This window comes from Sinohyriopsis cumingii, chromosome 5 (assembly GCF_028554795.1).
Source record: "Sinohyriopsis cumingii isolate HCF-2022 chromosome 5, ASM2855479v2, whole genome shotgun sequence".
Classification (NCBI taxonomy): domain Eukaryota; kingdom Metazoa; phylum Mollusca; class Bivalvia; order Unionida; family Unionidae; genus Sinohyriopsis; species Sinohyriopsis cumingii.
In genome coordinates this window covers 92,513,661-92,535,023 of record NC_142965.1, presented here as the reverse complement: position 1 = coordinate 92,535,023, position 21,363 = coordinate 92,513,661, and the positions used below count along the sequence as shown (strand labels likewise).

Sequence of the window (21,363 nt, the reverse complement as noted above, 5' to 3'; positions counted from 1 at the left end):
AATACTGTTGAAAAAGCATTGGATGTTGGAGAAGTTGAAAAATTAATGGAAGATTGTTGGAAAATCCCAACTAGTTTTGAGACTGTAAATCCATCCAAAAATAATGATTATTTCCAAACAAAAGGATATATTTGTTCAAATTATCGTCAAACAAAAAATACTTTATGGAAAATTTATCCAAAATCCATCGCTGAACCGTAGTTTGGTAACTCATATCGCTCAATGTACGGGTATACTATATTGACCTACCTTGTGCATGCTCAGTGAATTCTAAACAGGAATGGCAGCGATCTACGAAAGTTACATGTGATGGATCAAATGAAGTCCAGTATTTTATATAAGGATCGATGACATCTATTAAATATCATCTCCTGTAATCGAATATGATCCCCTCAAATACCCGAGATCTATACAACTTCTCTTTATCATGCCAAATATGTAAATGCATCCTATGAAATTGTCAGTAGGTCAACGTATATGTACACATAATATGCACTGTGATCAGCTGATAGTTCCAGCAACCATTATATTTGTATTGATAATTATTTTTCTTCCTATTTGAAAAATGCACTTGCTGAATAACAAGCATCAGTTGTGTTAAGTAGTAATTCTGGTGGTTTTATGTGTCGTTGATTATAGTGTTTCGCGAACTTCCATCGATTACTGTAAAGACTATAAAACTCCGACTGTTACATTACCCTCTGCTCGATGTGAAGCGTCCTCTCAAACACTGTGCTTTAAGAATAAAATAAACAAAAGGAAAACGAGCATATATACCTTTCATTGTAAAATTTCTTTCTTTATTTATTGGCGACACCATAACAATCTGAACATACAACTAAATTTCTTCTTTTACACGTTCACACTATCTCGTTTTATTGATTGCCCTCTCTTTCAGTTCTGTGACTCATATTCTCCCTGGTGTTGGCGCGTGGTGCGTCCCGTGGTGATCTTGACCGTGAGCTTCTTCGTGTCTGATTACTCATAGTAATTCTCGCCTTTAATTCCTGTACGGTTTTTGTGAGGTCTCATACTTTCTGTTTGATTTTGCAAAGAGATGTTGATGAGTTCAAGGGTCTTGTTGCTGGTGACCATATGTTTTATCATCAGATCTGATGTTTGTTTAATGGCATTAATAATGCCTGCACAGCCAGGCTGCAATTACATTTAGATATATGAGTGAGATTATTGTCTGCTGCAGTAGCTGCTTTTGGACTCGTGTTTTCTAATTGGTATTCTTCCTGGGGTAGCAGTTGGAGCATTATGTCTTCATCAATCAGATCTTGCAAACTCTGAAATGTACTTATATCTTCCATCACTTCCTGCTGGACCGTGTGTTAAGTTGTAAGTTGGGAAGAAAGGGATGTGACTGGGGTGGTAGCCTGGAGTGTAGAGCGTTTTCTTTCCTCCCAATATGTTGCAGATATTTCCCAGTCATATTTTAGGATGTCACTACCTTCCAATGGGATGTTTGGGTTATCACTGATGGCGTAGTGCTTCTTTTCATCTATAATCATTCCGTTCCTCCTGTACCCTTCCATGATGATGTGGTGTTCCCCAAAATGCCGGCCATGATCCTGCAGATCTTTAAATGTGGTGGTCCTATAATCACTCTCTGCACAAAAAGGGGGACCTGTTGCATATCATTTATATGTTCTTTCACGTAGTGAGCTACCATTCAGCCCCTCTCACTCTTTTGACTGCAAATCATGCAGACATACAACTTTCCCTTCTTCGTACTCACATTCAGTTGATTGGCCATCTCTGAAATAGAAACTGGTCTGTGTAGGCTCTCTGGTTAATACGTTATCGTCAGAAACAAAAACAAAATAAACAGCAATTTATCTTGATAATAAGATGCGGAGGGAGGTATACAAATATCAATGTCAAGTCACACAGAATGGAAGAAAGTGGTAAACCCCTGCTGATATAATGTGGACTATCTATCTATCCATCTATCTATCTATCTATCTATCTATCTATCTATCTCTCTCTCTCTCTCTCTCTCTCTCTCTCTCTCTCTCTCTCTATATATATATATATATATATATATATATATATATATATATATATATATATATATATATATATATATATATATATATATATATATAATTTATGCTTCAATTTTCCGATACTGTTTACTTATCTTCTTCACCCACCTTGGATCTTGGAGGATTATCACCCAGGTAAGGTTTTGTGGCTGACTGTTATCTTCTTTCCATATTGATTCTTCTGGAGTATATAATTCAAATCATTTAACTTTTTAAGCACAGCAAAATGATATATGTCAGTTGTAGCGTTGGACAGGTTCCTGGCTTGGGCTGCTCAAGAAGATACCATACTATGACTCCTTCCGTACACTGATATTGGTGTAGCCTCTTGTCACAGATGTCCTTTTGCCTTTCACTGCTTTACCAAGGTGTTTTCGTGCTACACAGCATGCACAATAGATTAGATCCCGTAATCAGTCAACATATTCCCCATAAGATGTTACTTCACTATAATGATATTTAGGATTTGTATGAAACATTAGTCCAGCTGGGAGACGAACTTCTCGACCTAACATTAGAAGATTTGGATTTAATCCAGTTGACAACCTAAATTTAAATCCCATCCCTTTTCTTCACCTTTCAAATACGCCTTAATCATCCGAAGTAATGTTCTGTTAAATCTCTCTGCCTACCCATTGAAGTTTGGGTTTCTGGCCGTGGTTCTTGTTTTCTTAATTTCCAGCATTCTACATTGCTTTGAAAAAATATCACTTTCAAAATTTCTACTTTGATCTGAACGTATATATATTGGGCACCCATACCTTGCAACTACCTCATTCAGTATTGTCTGAGCGCATATTTCAGCAGTTTGATCCGGTATGGGAAACACTTAAACCCATTTGGTGAAATGATCTGTTGCTACTAAAACATAACGGTTTCCTCTAGGGGTTCTGATCAGAGGCCCCAATATGTCTACTGCCATCCTGTCAAGTGGTGCACCAACTTGCATATCACCTAATGGTGCACGTGGTGTTTTCTGCATGAGATTTGTAGTGGCGCACCAATCACATTTCATCACCCAGTTTTTAATGTCTTGTTTCTTCTCAAACCAATAAAATTTCTGTTGCGTTGTCAACCTGGTTTTCTTCATTCCCAAGTGACCACTCAGTATACAATTATGCCTCATCGTGAAAACTTCTGTTCTTATACATCTAGGCAAAATCAACTGTAAAAAGGTACATGTGCCATTTCTCTTATGATATTGCTTGTACAGCAACCCATTATGAAACTGTAAAGAATCCCATAAAAGCCAGTAATGCCTTGCTGCTTGACTCTGCATCACCATTTCTGTATTCGATGGTCTCACTCCATTCCGCAGGTATGTGCAAATTATTTCTGTATCTTCATCTGCTTCCTGTAGTTTCTTTAAAGCAGTTTCTGTGTATCTTCCTATCAAATCTGTTCTTGGAGGAGAGTCTCAGCAGACTTCCTTGTCCCATCTGCACCTTGTTTTACCGTACTATCATCTTGACCCAGATTATGTAATCTATTACTTCTGATTACAACTCGTAATTGCTCTAAACCTTGATGAAATGGAGAATGGGCTTCACTAGCTACCATTTCCATAATATCCATGCTTTTACTTCATTCATTTATGCCTGGAACATGTGCCTTGTCTGCCACTAATGCAATAATGTTTTTATTCCACAATTTTTATCATTTGTGTCAACTGCAGAATTCTTAAGCTCCTGACACTCCTAAAATGTGTCTTGTAACTTTTTAAAGCTAACACCAACAATATCTGCAGCAATACAGCTGCCCGCAACTGCTGTGTCGTGTTTATCACAACTATTCGTGTACACATCAGTTGCTCTCCCTGGGCTACTGCTTTCCTTTCCTAAGGGATCCCTATTACAGCTCTCCGTGTAAACACCAAAGGCCCAATCATGGCCTTTAACCACAATATATTCAGTTTCTGCACCTCCATTCCCCTTACTTTCGACTCCTGTCAAAGATTGTGTCACTGTCCCAGTCATTTCCATCTCTCCCATATTTGAGAATGCCCCAGATCTAAAGGGTTTTGGTTCCACTGCCTGAGCCACCAAGCCCCCATACTCCGTACCCACTATATCTTCCACATTTTGGGCCATAGTCAGAGTTTCCTCTCCTGGTACCTCCATATTTGAACCTCCGTCTCTCTTGTGGGCATCTGACCCCACCTCCTGGCCAACCCTATGCTCGGTCCATGAACTCAAGTCTTTGGAATCAATCTCACAAGGTCAGTTACAAACTCCATTTTCTTCATGTCTGTCTTCTGCTAAATGCATTCCCCAATTCATTGAGCTTAACATTTCCATTGTTCTCTTTTGACACTTTTTATAAGGCACACACTTCAAAGGTTCCATCATGTCCACTTCTGAATATTTGCAATCGCAAGGGCTTATGCATCTTGACATTGAAGCTGCATTTCGATGTTTTCTTCCTGGTCTGTATTCAACAGTGAAATCGTCTGCTGACAAAATGTCCAACCATCTTGCTATTCTCCATTTCGGTTCCCTGCAATTAAACATCCAAACTAGTGCCTGATGATCAGTCCTGACTCTACACTTTCTACCAAGCAAATACTGTCTATAATACTCTATAAAATAGCTCACGGCTAACAATTCTTTATCTGTCACACAATAATTTCTTTCTACTTTATTGAGTGTTCGACTTCCATATGCGAGTACCCTCTGTCTGTCACTTTGCATTTGACTCAAGACGGTTCCGATGCCCATATCACTTGCATCTGTGTCTAACATAAATTCCCCCTCTGGAAGTGGGTATCCCATTATCTCGGTTCCTGTAAGGGCAGTTTTCAGTTTTTCAAAAGATTCTTGACATTTTGCATTCAACTTATACTCTTTACCCTTCTTTGTTAACTTTGTTAGTGGCTTGACTAAAGCAGCATAATTCTTAACAAATCATCTGTAATAACTTCCCATTCCAAGTATCTGCCTTACTTCTGTAACATTTGTAGGTACTGGAAATTCTAAGATTTTAGCAATATTGTCTGGATTCGGCTGTACCCCTCCTGAAATCATGTGCCCAAGAAAGTTAACCTCGTCACTCAACAATCGTCATTTTTCCGGCTTCAGTTTCAACCCAGCAATCTCTAGTCGATTTAACACCATCTGAACTCTGGACATGTGTTCTTCAAAGTTAGATCCAAACACTATAATATCATATAAATAGATTAGACATGTATACCACTGTAATCCTTGAAGTGCAATTTCCATAATTCTCTGGAATGTGGTGCCTTAGTTAATCATCCCCATTAGCAATTAAATGAATTCATACAGCCCATATTTTGTAACAAAAGCAGTCTTGGGTACATCTTCCTTCTTCCCAGGTATCTGATGGTAACCAGATGTAAGATCAAAAGTTGAAAATAAAGTCGCTCCCGCTAGGGCATCCAGACAGTCTTGTGTACGTGGTACAGGAAATGCATCAGGCTTTGTCACAGCATTCACCCGTCGATAATCCACACAAGATCTCATTTTTCCATTCTTCTATCTAACTAGCACGAGTGGAGAAGCCCATGGTGACGTTAATTTTATAATGATCTTCTGTGTTTCCATTTGCTTGATGATTTGTTGCTCTTCTGTAGCGAAGGCTAATCTAACACGTCGAGGGGGTTGTTTAATGGGTGTCGCGCATTCCCTGTATCAATGACATGTTCACCAAGTGTTGTCTGTCCTAAGTCTGTAGCGTCTTTTGAGAAAGTATTCTGATATTTTATCAGCATTTTGCAATTACAATCCTTCCTTGTTCTGATCGTTGTTCACTTGCACTTTTAAATAACTCCTTCAAATGATCTGGCACTTAAGATTCTTGCATAACTTCCTGTTCCGGGCCAATTTGAGATCTACTTGTTAAATTTGTTTGCTCTCCATATTCCACTCTTCTGATTGCACTACAATTTCCAAGACGTTCTTGGCACTCCGAGTCCACTAGGACTTCCATACTTTGAAATGTCTCTGCGGTTCCAATCACTGCATCCTGTTTAAGTGAAACCTCAGTGGAAAATGGATTAAGTAGGCGGACCTTCTGCGTGACCAAAAGGTTGATATTAACTAATGTTGCTGCCATGATAAGTGGTTACGCTTGTTTGAAATTCATGTTAGGCCCAATAATCACTTCATATGGTCGACTGGAATCGTTTGAGTCATGGCGTTCTACATAGACGTCAAAAATTTCTTCACAATTTCCTGGTATCAAATAATGGTCTGCAGCTCTAACTTTTCGCACTTTTTCTTCAAGGCCTACTTGTATGCATGGTATTTCTACTCCATGTAATCTTAATAATCCTTTGCTGAGAAGTATATCTGCAGGTCCACTCTCATCAAGTTGTAGGATGTCAATTAACAATAATCCGTCATCTTCAATTTCTGCAACTATGATTTCTTTTTCCAACTCGAGAGAGCCTATTTCAATTCTAAACATTCCTTTTCCATATTCTCTTAAAGGATTTCCCCCAGCACCTGCTAAACTTAATGATTTGCACAACCTAAGGCGCTTTTCTGAGTCTATCTGTTTATAGATTCTTTCACTGTGTCTGCAGTGAAAATTAGATTGACTCCTTCAATCTTTCTCTCAATATAAACCCCATTAGTTCTTGAAGTTCGTCGTCGTAGAATTATTGTTTCATTTCTGTGATTGTTTTCTTCAAAATTTCCTGCTTGGCCAATGCTGAAACTAGTTTGGGTCATCTCATGGCCACTAGAAGCGACCCCCTCTAGTTTAAAGGATTATTCTTAGTTTCTAGGGCTTTATTTTCACTGATTGTGGTACTGGCCACTTTCATGGTGTATTTGTGGTGACACTTCCAATCGTTCTTTGCTGTATACTATATTTTGACTCATAACTGTTCTATTTTGGCACCTATTATTAGGATTCGATGGGCACTCTCTTGAAAGGTGACCAAGTTGCTTACAACTGAAACATTGTACTCCTTTCACATTTCTTGGTTGCCTATTTATGTCTCCATATTTGGATCTTATATTGCTGAAATTCTTCCCTTCTCCTGTCTGTCTCTCTTTCTCTAACCTTTCAATGTTTTACGTTTTACCATAGGTTTTCTAATCCAATGAACATTTTCTTCTTCGTCTGTTGTGTCTGTCCTGTCGCTGGTTTCACTGGACTCCGTACACTTAACAACTCTGTTTGGTCTTCTTGGCTTACGGTCATGATACCCATCTTGGCCAGGTGGGCACTTTCTTGTTTCAAGGAAATCGACTACTTGGAATACAGCTTCATCTACGTGTTTTGGTTCTTTCACAAATTCGACATGAAATCTTACTCCATCATCATGGAAGCCATCAAAAAATTTACGTAAAAGATCTTCCTGTCTTGTTTCAACATCGCGATTCGCATGGGCTTTGTCATATAAACATTTTAACTCTGCCGCATATTCTTGTACCGTCTCATTTGCTTTCTGATTTCTGTGACTGAATTGTGCACCATATGTTTTCCTTGTCTCCACAATTCGAAATCTACTGTCAAGTTCTGAAATAAGTGTTACATAATTTGACCGTACAAACCTTGACAGCTGACCAAACAAACTCACCAGCTACTCCGTGTAACCGTGGCAGTAGTTCATCTAATCTAACATCATTTGTCCATCCCTTGCGATCTGCAACTCCGTTGAACCTATTAAACCACACTTTCCACTGCTCCTTACCATTAAAGGGAGGTAACTTTGCATTTTTATGTCTCTCATATGTACGTCAACGGCTTCTAATAGTTGAACTATCAGTTGGTATGAAATGTTGTAAATTTTGATCACTACTTGACTCAAAACCGGACATGCTCCTATGAAGATCTGTAGTGTTGACTCTTCTACTCTGATATGCCCTTGTTCTTTGTCCTACACTATTCTGCCGTGGCTGAGATGCACATTGGATTTCCATTTGCTACAGCATGTGCTAAATCTCTAATACTCTCATTGATAGATCTGTTAGACTGTTGGATAGAGTCTACAATAATCGATGCAATCTCCTGCAATGCAGTCTTAAGCTGATTTCCTACTTCCCTGTTAGTTGTCCCTAAATCTCCAGCTGGACCCTCTGCTTTTTCATGAACTCTGTCCTGTTTGGGCTGTTGCTGTCTGTGGAATCTATTTCTGCATGCAAGTTTCTTACATGTTGTAACACCCTTTTTTGTTCTCTTGACCACACACGATTAATTACAACGGGGCGATATGTGGTGAGAAAACGTCACTAATGATCACCTAAACGAAGTTTTCTAACTGCAATGTATCCTGACGTCAAGGCGAACTAATTTATATTTACACAACTGGGATTTGCAAACAAATCTTCTCAAAGAACAGGAACTAACTGCCACATACATAAATATTTCAAACTCATGAAAATGGATCCTAGATGAAATATTAGAAGTGAAGAAATTGTTATTTTAGAATAATAAGAGATTTAAGTTCTACTTTAAATACTGAAATTACAACATTATCTATGTGTATCTTAAAATTCTTTAACATACGAAATTGTTAATGCACTGAATATAATTGCAAAATAAATATTAAATAACTTATATAAGTAACTAAAATAAAGTAAAGTAGACACCCATGTCTTGCTATATTGACTCTTAAACCTGACTGTTACAAACTGCTGTACATACCCAACGAATTTGGGCTTTGGATGGTATCTTGTCTCCTTGCTTGCACACCAGCGTTCTGGCGTTCTGGCTCTAGATTCGAAATTTCCTGGGCCTTAAATACCATATAGTTGGGAATTCGCTGGAAAACCGTTGAAAGTTGGAATACTTTGAAAAAGCGTTAGATGTGGGAGAAGTTGAAAAATTGTTGGAAAATTCCAATTAGTTTTGAGACTGTAAATCTATGCAAAAATAATGATTATTTCCAAACAAAAGGATATATTTGTTCAAATTATCGTCAAACAAAGACTACTTTATGGAAAACGTATCCAAAATCCATCGCTGAACCGTAATTTGGTAACTCATATCGCTCACCGTACGGGTATACTATACTTGACCTACCATGCGCATGTTCAGTGAATTATAAACAGGATTATATAAGGATCGATGACATCTATTAAATATCATCTCCTGTAATCGAATATGATCTCCTCAAATACCCCAGATCTATACAACTTCTCTTTATCATGCCAAATATGCAAATGCATCCTATGAAATCGTCAGTAGGTCAACGTACAAAGAGTATGCACCATGATCATCTGATAGTTTCAGCAACCATTATATTTCTATTGATAATTACTTTTCTTCCTATTTGAAAAATGCACTTGCTGAATAACAAACATCAGTTGTGTTATGTAGTAATTCTGGTGGTTTTATGTGTCGTTGATTATAGTGTTTCGCGAACTTTCATCGATTACTGTAAAGACTATAAAACTCCGACTGTTACACTATTTTGGCGTTATTGACGGTTATATTTTTTACCCTCCATAGGAAGCATTATTTCGGTCTTAAATTTTGGTATGTTCACCTGCCTGATTAAGCGTTATTGACGCTGGTCTGTTCATTTTTATAGAAAGCTTTATTTTCGCAAAATAACTGCTCCAGAAATTGGTCTGTTCACCCTTGAAGGTGCTAGGTTGCATTGTCTGCTTGTACATTCGCCTTAATTTAAGCAAATGTTCCAAATTTGTTACAATAATATTTAACAAAACGACACGTGTACCGTGCCGATTTATCTAATTAATGTAGGGATTATCATGAGGTAAAATTTAATGTAGTAATCTCCAGCTTCAGCTTTTCATTTTACTTTACCTGATAAGATTGAATGTAATATAAGTGAATCTTTGAAATTACAGCTAGACAAGGTAACATATTAACACATTTTTTCAGTGCTCTTTTGATAGAAAGGTGTAGAGAACCTCCTCAACTGTCACGTGTAAATGCCAGAACTATGCTATAATGCAATGGAATATACCTCCTTAGATAATTAAAGTTTTTAGTAAAAATCGTGTTTTCTATATTTCAAGTGTCCGTATTTTAGTTTTACGTGTATAAGAAACAATTTTTTACAATCATGGATTATTTTACAGCTGTAACAAAATTCTTTTGAAATGTGATATGCGGGAGGATTAGGGACTGACGTTTTGTACAAATCATTGTATCATTATAGCATATTTGTTTAACGCATACGGAAATTTATGTCACATTCCATTCATCGTTTCATTAATGTGCAAGAGCAGAGCTTTTAAGATCGTAAGAAAATGTTCTTAGATTTATTGATACATTTCGTGGCCATGTTAATTACAAATACACTGGATTTGATGATAAAAGGAAATTTTACATTTAATTGCACATGATATAAAAGAGACAATTTATAGTATGGTAACCTCGCATTATCGTTCAGCTATGCATTAACCTATGTGAGGTTCTGGCGTCACACATAAAACATATAAGTTCAGACACAGTATTTACATGTTTTTAGTATTTATATATGGTTTTGTTTTTAAAGGAATTAAACAACTTTTACTGTCTGTACAATCAAAACATCCAGGTTCTTTATTGGTTCTCTGTGTCGCCGGCGGTTTACCATTTCTACGAACACGCCTCGAAAGAAACCATACTAATTATATTATTTTCGTTAGCCACTGTGTACAGTTTACTAATCGGATTGATATACTTTGTGCAGCTTTCAGAAGTTCTGAATAAAAGCGTATTCGCGAATGTAATCGTATCGAAAATGTTTTTACCAGCACTGATATCGAAACCGGTTACTATTAATATTTTCCAGATCACAAATCCGATTGGGGGTGCCTGTAATGGTTGATGCCGTTGCAACTATCTCCATACCAAGACCAATATATCTTGCCGCAGTGACACCACATATATCATTGTCGGCAAGATATGCTCGTTTGTATTTTACGAGAAACGCGGATGTATTGGTGATTTAACCTCGCAGTTATTGTTCTTCTTGGATTTCTTTTAAGCGTCGGTGAAATCTATGGTCCATTATATTTATCTAAGAAGTTAAACGTGTATTGTAATTGAAGACTCCCTTGGCCAAGTGCAACAAGCTCTTGAACTTCTAAAAGAAAATTCTTTCTACTTGTACAGCTGCCAAGCAATCATAGGAAAATATTGACCTGGAGAATATTTAAATCTCCGGAAATGATACGTTCTGGGACATCACATATAATCATACTGGTTACAAGTATAAGTGCGCCCGTGCTTAAAAATAAGCTAGATTTTTCTCGTTCTAATTTGAATCATTGTTGGTGCAAACTAATTAACTGGGAATACAACAGGAATGGATTTGCTGGTGAATTCCACTTTATCGTTGTATATACCTTCCTTGAGTGTTTAGATGTCAGCTGGTAGTGCGGTCAACTGTCGAGTACTTGTACGTACTAATGCTATAGTAGCATGCTGTCCTGAGTTGGTATTGATACATTAGGGTGGCCCCAACTGCTGATTTATTTTCGGCATTAAGCAATATTCTATCTCAGTGCATAAAACGGCTTCTTAACACACTTTTCCCACATATATACATTAACAGGTGGAAAACAATAATATTGATGCTGTCATCCTTTGTTAGGTCGTTGGTTAATTCAGCAACTTCGTCACCTCGTCTCAGAACCAATCACCTCTATGTAATAGTAAAATCTAATCTTAAAAACAAATGATAAAGATGGTTAATAAGAATTAACTCTTATTCATCTCATGTATTTCTATTGTTATTCTCTATTCCTTTTAACAAGAAAATGAGCCTGCCAATCAAAATGTTTTAGATGGGTCGTCTATAGGATCTGACCAAAATATAGTATTTTGTTTGGTCTATTGTTTTGGTTTCACATCTTCCAATGATTGTGTTGATTCTAGTAATTGAATATTGAGAGACTACATGTAGTAATAGACGCATACATAATAAATAAACAATATCCAGGTCTAATAAAAACAAATCTAAAGTCACCGCGTTAGTAGCTTATCTTGTCATATCCACATCAGCGCCGCGTCTATTTGAGTAGCGTCTTTAAATGTTAATGGACATTTTGCATCATGTTAAGCGTACTTTAATGAAAAGTCAATACGCATTTGTGGTTTGGGGCGTCCTGCAAGATCGTGCAATGATTTGCAACAAGATGACTGCATATTAGCTTGATCATCCGAGTTTGAATAAAAAAGTAATGGATGCTGATACCATAGGTGAAAATATCAACAACTTCAAGTGGTAATTTCCATCCCATGCGAGTCAAAATATAAACGATTGGTGTAATTATGTATGCAACCAATTGCGTTCAGGTCCTGTTGTCAAAGCCAGGCTAATACTGCCAGATTCCATTGTGCGTGGAATCGTGATGCGTGTTCGTTTTGCATAAATACACATCGTAAATGCTAGACTGATTTTACAATCGCGAGTAAATCAAGATTGGTTAACGGCGTGATCAAAATATCAACGATGTTTGGATGATAATATGCATTCATCCAAATGCATTCCAGGCCCTGTGGTCAAATCCAGGTTAACACTGCCAGATTCCATTGTGCGTGGAATCATGATGCTAGTTTGTTTTGTATAAAGACGCATCGGAAATGCTTGACTGAATTTACAATCGCGAGTAAATCAAGATTGATTAACGGTGTGGCTTTCTGCTATTTGCATTTGGTAGTTGAAGATTATCATTCCGTGTAATTCAAGTATCAATCCTGATATCCTTTTTTATTTGTCCACTAATAGCCTTTGTAGGCGTTGTTTCGGATGCAGTTCCGACAGCTCACAATAAAGCTGCTTTTGCAACAGCGACAATACCAGACGATACCAATGCTACATTTGCTGCAAAACTGTAAGTATTCCACCGGTATTTTGCATTTGCATAGCCTCGGACTTGGACAATTGTAATGTCAATAAGGTGTTCTGTCCTTATGCAGCATTAAGCTGATCAAGTTTAGTTTGTATCAACCATCCGGTGCCAATTCTAGTTAATGATTTTGGAGAAAGATTCGATGAGAGTCGGCAATCATTTATTTTACTGCGTTTCCAATGTAATAATTGGTTTTCGTTAAGGCCAACCTTAACGTATTTATAGGACAATATTATTCTGTTAAAAATGTAACAGATTTAATTACTCTATCAATTATTTTATAAAACCTTATTAGCTTTCCATAGGTGTATCTATGACACTAACTCGAGCTGCCAGGCCATTCCAGCAACATAGTCTTGTCGGAGATGATCAGAGCAACACATATATAACCACGGGCAGAAACTGGACTTATACGTGCAAGAAAATACATGTCGACAACGGACTGTCTGTCCGAATGGAAATTAATAAAATAGGTAAAATGTACTAAAGTCATCCTGGTAAATTTGCAAGATAATGTCAATGGTCTGACGCTGACCAATGTATCACCACATGTTATGATAGGCACGTGCAACTTGCTCGTCTCTAAAGTTAGACAATGTTTCTTTAGAGGGTTTCTGGCATCTATACACTGTCAACGTTGTCGAGACGTGCTTCGATTTCCTTTCCATCGACGCGAAATTTGATAAAAATCAACATAGGCATCATCATCAAAATTGCTAAGTTTCTTCCAGTCAATGTCTAAGAAGACCAGACATGGAAAAAGCCCTAGACAGGTCCTGCACCTGTAATCCTTAAATGTTTGTTAACGCGGAAACAGTTAAATGAGCTGCAACGGGAACATATTATTACAAGAGACCAAATTTTGTATTGTGCACATTCAACAAATATTGTGATCAGAATAAAATTAAAACTTTTATAATCAGAATAAAAATAAATATTAGAACAGAATACAATTCTTTTCTGCTGATACATTATATTCTTGTTCTTTTACCACATGCTATTAAAGTCTTTGGAAAACTAACAACGTAACAAAGTCAAGCAGTAAAACAGAAGATTGTTACAATTTTAAAATAAACAACAATATTTAATACAAAACAGAATCATTGGAGGAATGTCTAATATTAGAACCGGGTCACAAATTTAACTTTCTTTAGACATCGTCGCTACTTTCTCTTTCCCAATCACACATAAAAAATCAACTGTCTTACATGTGAATTCAAAATCTTTTTTATTTCGTATTCGTGTGGCAATCCTGATCTAATTTTCTCAGAATTGTTCAGTTTGTGTTATCGACGGTACATCTACCTGGGTATCATTTTTCCTGCAGTGATTGAAAATCAAAAATAATTTTTCAGGATCAAGTTAGGGATACGATTATCATGTAAGTTATGAATTGCAGAAATAATCACATTAATATTGTTCTAATTCATTATAAAATAAATATATCTTTCAGATTTAAAAAAATACATTTGCATTCCTGAACCACTACTGAACAAACATAATTCTGGAACCCCTAATTTCGGGAATGCATACACCTCCACTTTGACTCACTTACAGTGCGAAAGTTCTCATTTGAACAGTACCACTGCTTTATGAGACTCACTTACAGCGCTAAAGTTTTAATTTGCCAATCTTTATATTTTACTTACAGTGGTGAAGTTATCTCTGTATTTACATGTATACATCTATGTACATCTTTATTTACATGTATTCACATATATACATCTATTTACATTTTTATTTTCATGTATTTACATATAATTACATGTGATCATATCTATTTATTTGTTGATTGGCATGTATTTACATATGTACATCTGTGTACATTTATTGACATATATAAATCTGTTTACATGTTTGTTTACATTTATTTACATCTATTTACATATAGAATGTATGTATAGTATGTTCGCTGTATCATTGAGATGCACAAAGGTTTCAGTAAAATAAAACGAGGCTTGAAAAACTTACACAACGAGTGGTGTATCATTTATACAACTTACATTTTATACACATATTTTATTTATATCACATGCAAATAGATATATTTGATACTTGAACGAAGTTGGATTGACTGGGTGAATGATCTCATATCCTTGTCGAGTGTGTCTGCTACAATATGTGGGTCTGTCTATTTGGCTGCCTATTCACAATCACCATTTTATAATGATCAGTTGATTGATTTCATTTTTGAGTTTCTAGTGTTATTTACATTGCTTAAATCAATATAGGTTACACTTTTGATTTATACATGAAAGATGGTTTTAATGAAGAAAGAAGAGTACTAGGCATACATACACATTGATTCTGGAATACTAAACCCACATCAATGCATTGACGTACAGGCCCATAAAATGAAATGTGAAATATAATCTAAACGACACTACGAACCAATAAGAGGGAATAAAACTATTTTAATATATTTAAAGTACATCTAGGTCATTATTCTGTTTTAATTCACATTACTAATGACAATATTTTCTCTCTCAATCTCTCTCTCTCTGTCTCTCTGTCTCTGTCTGTCTCTCTCTCTCTCTCTCTCTTTGGTCTATTTGACTTAATATTTATCCTAGGCCCAGTGACGCTGTGGTGTTACGTAAAAAAAAATCGTTTATTCTCGTATTTTCATGGAATTTAGCCCCTACCTTGATACAATGATGAGAAGAGAGAGATGGGTGGCCTTTGGATATTTTCCTATTTAATTAAATCTACATTATATCATTTATTTTATAAACACTTTAGATAGGTCCCAGTGAAAATGTAAACATACCATTATGACGAACTATATTGTAGGTTAATTAGTGCTATTTCAGTTTTAAGTTTTTTCATCCAGCCCTGTTTCTTTTTCTCTCTCAATCCAGATTTCTGCATAATTGGTCCCTTGTGCATGAGAGCGGAGGGGAAAATGGAAAAATAAGGGATTTAGATTAAATTGTGTACCATGTTAAATTCATTTAGAAAACAAGGTCTATTATTACTTTTTATCGTTATTTTTATACCTCACCTACGATTTCATGAGCGGAAATTCAACATTGATAATTAGAAATAGACCCAACAGAACACAGTTCCAAAATTATTTATGAATGCGTATTATTGCGCCATAGGAGGATCACAATTTGATAATAATATCGGTACATCAAATTGCTTTATATCAACACTTTAAAATCTATGTCAGTTTTAATGTATGTGGTATAAATGTAGATATGTTGTGCCGTCCTGGAAGCATTCCTGGTTGATAAATACGTTGCATGTATATACACAAACATGGTTCTTCTCTACGTTCAAAATATTTATGCACACCCTTCAACGAACAACCCCGCCAGTGACAAATAGAACCCACCACATGGTGACATGGTGGGAATGTATACTTTTTGTGTTGAGTTTAGAGCACAATCATGGAGAACCACCACTAGTAATATGTGTTATATTCTATATAAGGAGGAAATATAAATGTAGCTCACACAACTGGCATGGCTTATTCGCTTTCAGTTTTTCTCATTTTTGATAACTATTATCCCTAATAAGATCTGAAGGAAGTAAGAAACCTGACATGGGTTATATCCCTTGCTTTTGGCAATGACTTAGTCATTGGACGTTGAATTTATCTGTCTTACAATTATCTTTCAGAAGTGGGATACCCTTGTGTGTGTTCCTTTGAAACAACCGATATTGTTGTATTATCTGCGACATGATGGGGAAAAACCAGCATAAATAATTAATTAATAAGCAAATATTATTATAAAATACAAGCGAGGTTACTCTTTAATCTCTCAACGTATCCTTGACAGAGTTTTCTCTCTTCATCTAGTATACAATTGAATTAAGCGAAAGTAGTATCGGCGTCTGTCTTTGGAAATGCTCATCTGTATATTTTATATGCGACATATTGAATCACCGCAAATATCAAAATATTTGCCACCTATATTCATAAAAGGACGTTCTTTTTCTTCGCCATTATCCACGTTCACACATTTAACTGCCTTTGTAAATTTATTATATTTTCCCCAAAATGCCAAGTGCAGAATTCTCACTTTGTATAATAGCTTGTGAATGTTTTCAACATATTTTTCAGATTTGAATGAATATAATCGATCTCAATTCCATCTTCGATGATTCCGTGAAAACATTCATATTTAAAACTATGACAAAGTTATATTTTATTTCCCCACATGATATACCCAGTATCAGAGACAATAAGGATTCTTTTTTTTAGTTGAAAGTTCCTGATGATACCATCACGAGATCCCTCATTATTTTTTATCATGGGATGTGTTACAAATTCATTTTGTTCCATTTATATAGTATTATTAATTTTGTAAATGTTTACTTTATTAGCGTGAAAATCTGGCGAGATGTTATTCGGCGTTTTATGGGAGATTCATCGGCGTTTTTTTTAAAAATATGATATCGTTTCAGTTCTCTGTTTTTTTCACTAACGTATTATACTCACAAATGCGTTTTCCCCCGGACTCCCTTGCTACATTTTAAACAAGGTTTTGGTAATGACACTCTGTTTGCACGCTTTGTAATTGGTATCCACAAATTTCTTTTACGCTGGGTTCGTTACAACTACAGTTATTCTTTGCTGAATCATTATATATTATAAACTAAACTTCTATTAAAAATAGTTCTGCCTTAATTATAACAATGGAGGAATTTACGAGATTATATTTGATTAAGAATTCTCAATGAATATTTGATCTTGACAGAATAACTTCTGATTTGTCGAGTTCTGGTTGATCTGAAGAATAAGACCTTAATCACTCGTATCAGTGATTCAAAGAAGGAATTTCGCGACGACGGCGCGGCTGATGTGTGTTTAACATTCAGTCATGCGATACGTTAATGCTACGATGAACGCCCAACGATCAGCGACGATTATTAATTATATAGACGTTTTAAGAACTCACAAAATATATCTTTTAGAATAAGGTTTATCTTGGAGGTAGTCGATACTTGGATTATCCGTTACAAACGTAACCCTGTCCGATGTTTTAGAATTTATTCTAAATTCTACAGAGAGTCAATACCTATGTTATACAACTCCATTATATTAGAAATACTATAGTCTGGTTCGAGTCAGCTATTTGTTGTAACTGAACAGACGAATTTAATATAATTATACGCTGCATGCATTGAACGATTAATGTAACGGGTAACGAATTCATGTGTGCCCATGCGTAACATATATCAATGCAGAAGTACTTAACCGTGACATATGTACTACACGGTTTAGTTGTTATAATTTTAGCTGCCTTATATATGGTTTGGTGATCCTCGTCTGTGTCTTTGATTTCGTATCGGTAATATGAGACTTTTACATTTCAGAAGTAAGATCTGCAGAAATGAACCTGTTCGAAGCATCTCTTCAGAGGCATTCCAAAAGAAAAGATATAAAACTCATATCCGAGTTGCCTGTAGCATGGACGTACCAAAGTTACAATGTCACCAGCAACTTGACTTGTTGGAGTGAAAGTAAATTTGCACCCACGTTTGAGGAAAACAAGAAAATAGTTCAACAGTATCCCAACGGAACATCGGTTCCATATCTGGCAGACTTTGGCCTTTTACAGCCATTTAAATCCATGGTAGTCCCAAAACTTCCGGTTTTCGTCACTGGCGCATCTTCAAACCATTACCTCGAATCTCAAGCGATGTTACGTGACTTTCACAACAAAATCTTGGCAAAATTTAACAACGCAAAACTAATATATTACGACATTGGGTTAAATGAAATAGAAAGAAATCAGGTATGCTATGTTTTAAATTCCGGTACTATCTCTTCTACTAATCACCACAATAACACCATAAACTACATTACAACTGATGTTGTTATAACTACTTCTACTAAAGGAGCAACAAGTATAGCTTCGGATGCTTTTAGTGCTGCTTCATTTGCATATTTTATCTGGTACTTCATTTAGTACTGCATATACCGGAGAGCAAGGTTGGATCAGTGACTAGCGAGCCCGCCTCACATCCGAAATGATCCGGATGTGAATCCTTCCAATCGGTCCAACCAGGTACAGCCACCCTGGTGTATCTTTCAACAAGGCATTTTATTCCAGTTGGTTCGGCACTAAATAACCTACTTATGTTGCTTTGTCTTAATGCACTTAATTAAATCAAACTTCATCTACTGTCACTTACGCTTCTGATACTTCTTTTATTAATTCTTAACTGAATATATTGTCACAAAATTGGCAACAATACAAGAATAAAACAATTAATTTGCTTCTGCCTTTATAAATGCTGCTAATAAAGATTTAATTGCTTTACTATTTTGCAAAATAATATTTGTTCGTTCTAGCAACTATATTTTAGGGAAGTTAGATAATACAAATTTCTATTACATATTTCTAATCTAATTTATATAACGATGGTAGCCCTATTTTATAAGATTACTGTTCGACAAAGAACAAAAGCGCGCAATGATATGTTGAGAATTCCGATTTCTTTTCGAAATAAGAATATCTACGATGCTTATATCAAGACATGTATATACGACTTCCAATCGGGAAGGATGTTATTCGTATGCTCATGTTGTTTCACCTTCGGTGTGGCAAAATGTTGGCACAATAAATGAAACTTAAAATTTAAGCATTCGCTTTTACATAATATTAGTAAAATTCAAAAACATTTCATAGCAGACCTTCATAATGTGATTTATATAGCTGTTTACGCAAATAAAAAAATTCTTTTCTGTAATTGGGTGCGAGCTGGGTTTTTTTTAAGACAAACTTAATTGTATTTGCCATATTCTTATTTGCAAAGAGAAACAACTTGTGTGATTCTTTGCGTCCAGCTAGTAAATAGAAAAACTGACGCTAGCCAATATGTCGTCGGTAAAGTATTTATGACAAAAGCGCTATTAGAAACCATGTTGTAAATAACAACGAAGCACGGAAATTTAAATCTGTTGGTTACACCATTTTATGTTCGGAGAGATTGTGTCGACTATAAGGTATACAATGTAATCCCTACATCGGACCTTCTTTGTGTCAGTTCCAACAACTAATTGCCCTAGCCAAGCGCTTATCATTTGATTTTTATATTTGACATGTGACCAGCATCATAAAGATTATTTGTCATTTTCTGTCACAGCATTGTGGAGGTGGGAAGAGGTTGATCGTATTAAACATACTAGATTAACGCGGCAGAGGAAACCGCCGTTGTGCCTCACAACCCAACTTCTGACCCATTGAAACGACCAGCAAAGAGATAGTGTCCATAATTTACAACATCCCAGCGCGAATGTCAATCGAAAACCGAAAACTACATACGTTCGAAAAAGATTCTTATATGTTGAGGAGATCCGGTACAGCCAGGAGGTAAGGCCTATCCCCTTAGTTCAGGTGTTTGCAGGCTCTTTAATTCTGCTTGTTCATACTATTGCGCATTGCGATCTGCTCACAACTGTCGTTTCTGAATGAAGTCCTTTCATGCACTTTAAAATGAAATGAAACTGTGGATCAGCTATCTTTAAATGTGATACTTTATTATCAACGGTAAGTATGTTTGGATATTTGTTTTAGCCACAAGGAGGCGCATATACATTCACAGTTTGTATTCCTTGTCCATGTCACGTACTAACACTACTTCGTCGATTTTTCTAGGTTGACAATGATTCGTCTTTCTTGCCTATGTATGGTCGGTCCCCCATGGCTATATTATTTTGCCTTTAAAAGTATAGCGCGGGTTCTAATTGCAAGATCTGAGTATGGTTCAAGTGTTCGAAAATCCCAACATGTATGCGTTCTCGTTGAGACGACCCTAGCACTGAATGTTGTCTTCAGCGGTAGACGTAGACGCAAAGCTTTTTCAAACACTTTCGTGTGAGACGTGAACGGGAACGGCAGACATATTACTGCTGTCATTATATGCCCGTACTACCCCGTTTATATTGATGGAACCCGTATCCCACATTAAGTTACAATGATTCTCGTGCAGATTGATTAACTAAATTGGTGTCTGGGACAGTACTGTGCTCCAGTTGTTGTTGTTGAGGGTAAAAACACCAGTCGTCTGATAGTTTGCGTTGTTTCCTAGCAATATTAACCAAGTATATATGTTGAGGTTATTTGCTCACTGATGCTATACTGTCGGTCATTATGTACACGACCTTTCAGGCGACACAAATATCTTTGCTTGCGATAGAACTGCTAGAACTGCGAGCCTCATGACCGAAATTTCAGTATGTGGGACATGATTAAACGGGGTCGATAGTCCCAAGGTGATATAAGCACTGATACTAACGAAGACAGACCCGAGAAGACATAATCTGTAAGTACGTTTTGTCAAACGTTTGCTTTCATGTCAACGGTGATGGTGCACTACATGATATTACCTGACATAATCTTCTGCTTAAAATACGTATTCTGAGTTACTAGATGACACTATTACCACGTTTGCTCCAATGTGGAATTTCGTGTGTCACAGTACGTGACTCCACATTGGACTCACAAGTAAAATAAATAACTTGTAGCAGGATGCACTTTTCCCAATAAACATTATTTTCAGTTGAA

The 21,363-nt window shown here is 36.3% G+C and overlaps 1 protein-coding gene across 3 annotated transcripts in view; it reads left to right on the top strand.

The window, feature by feature from the left end:
- LOC149799766 (uncharacterized) overlaps window positions 1-21,363 on the top strand; it is a 154,757-nt gene that overhangs the window by 116,329 nt on the left and 17,065 nt on the right. For all 3 annotated transcript variants that reach the window (XM_089959154.1, XM_089959156.1, XM_089959155.1), the window contains exon 3: window positions 18,167-18,588. In XM_089959154.1, coding sequence (XP_089815280.1) covers window positions 18,167-18,588 — 422 coding nt within the window. The remainder of the gene's footprint in view (window positions 1-18,166; window positions 18,589-21,363) is intronic.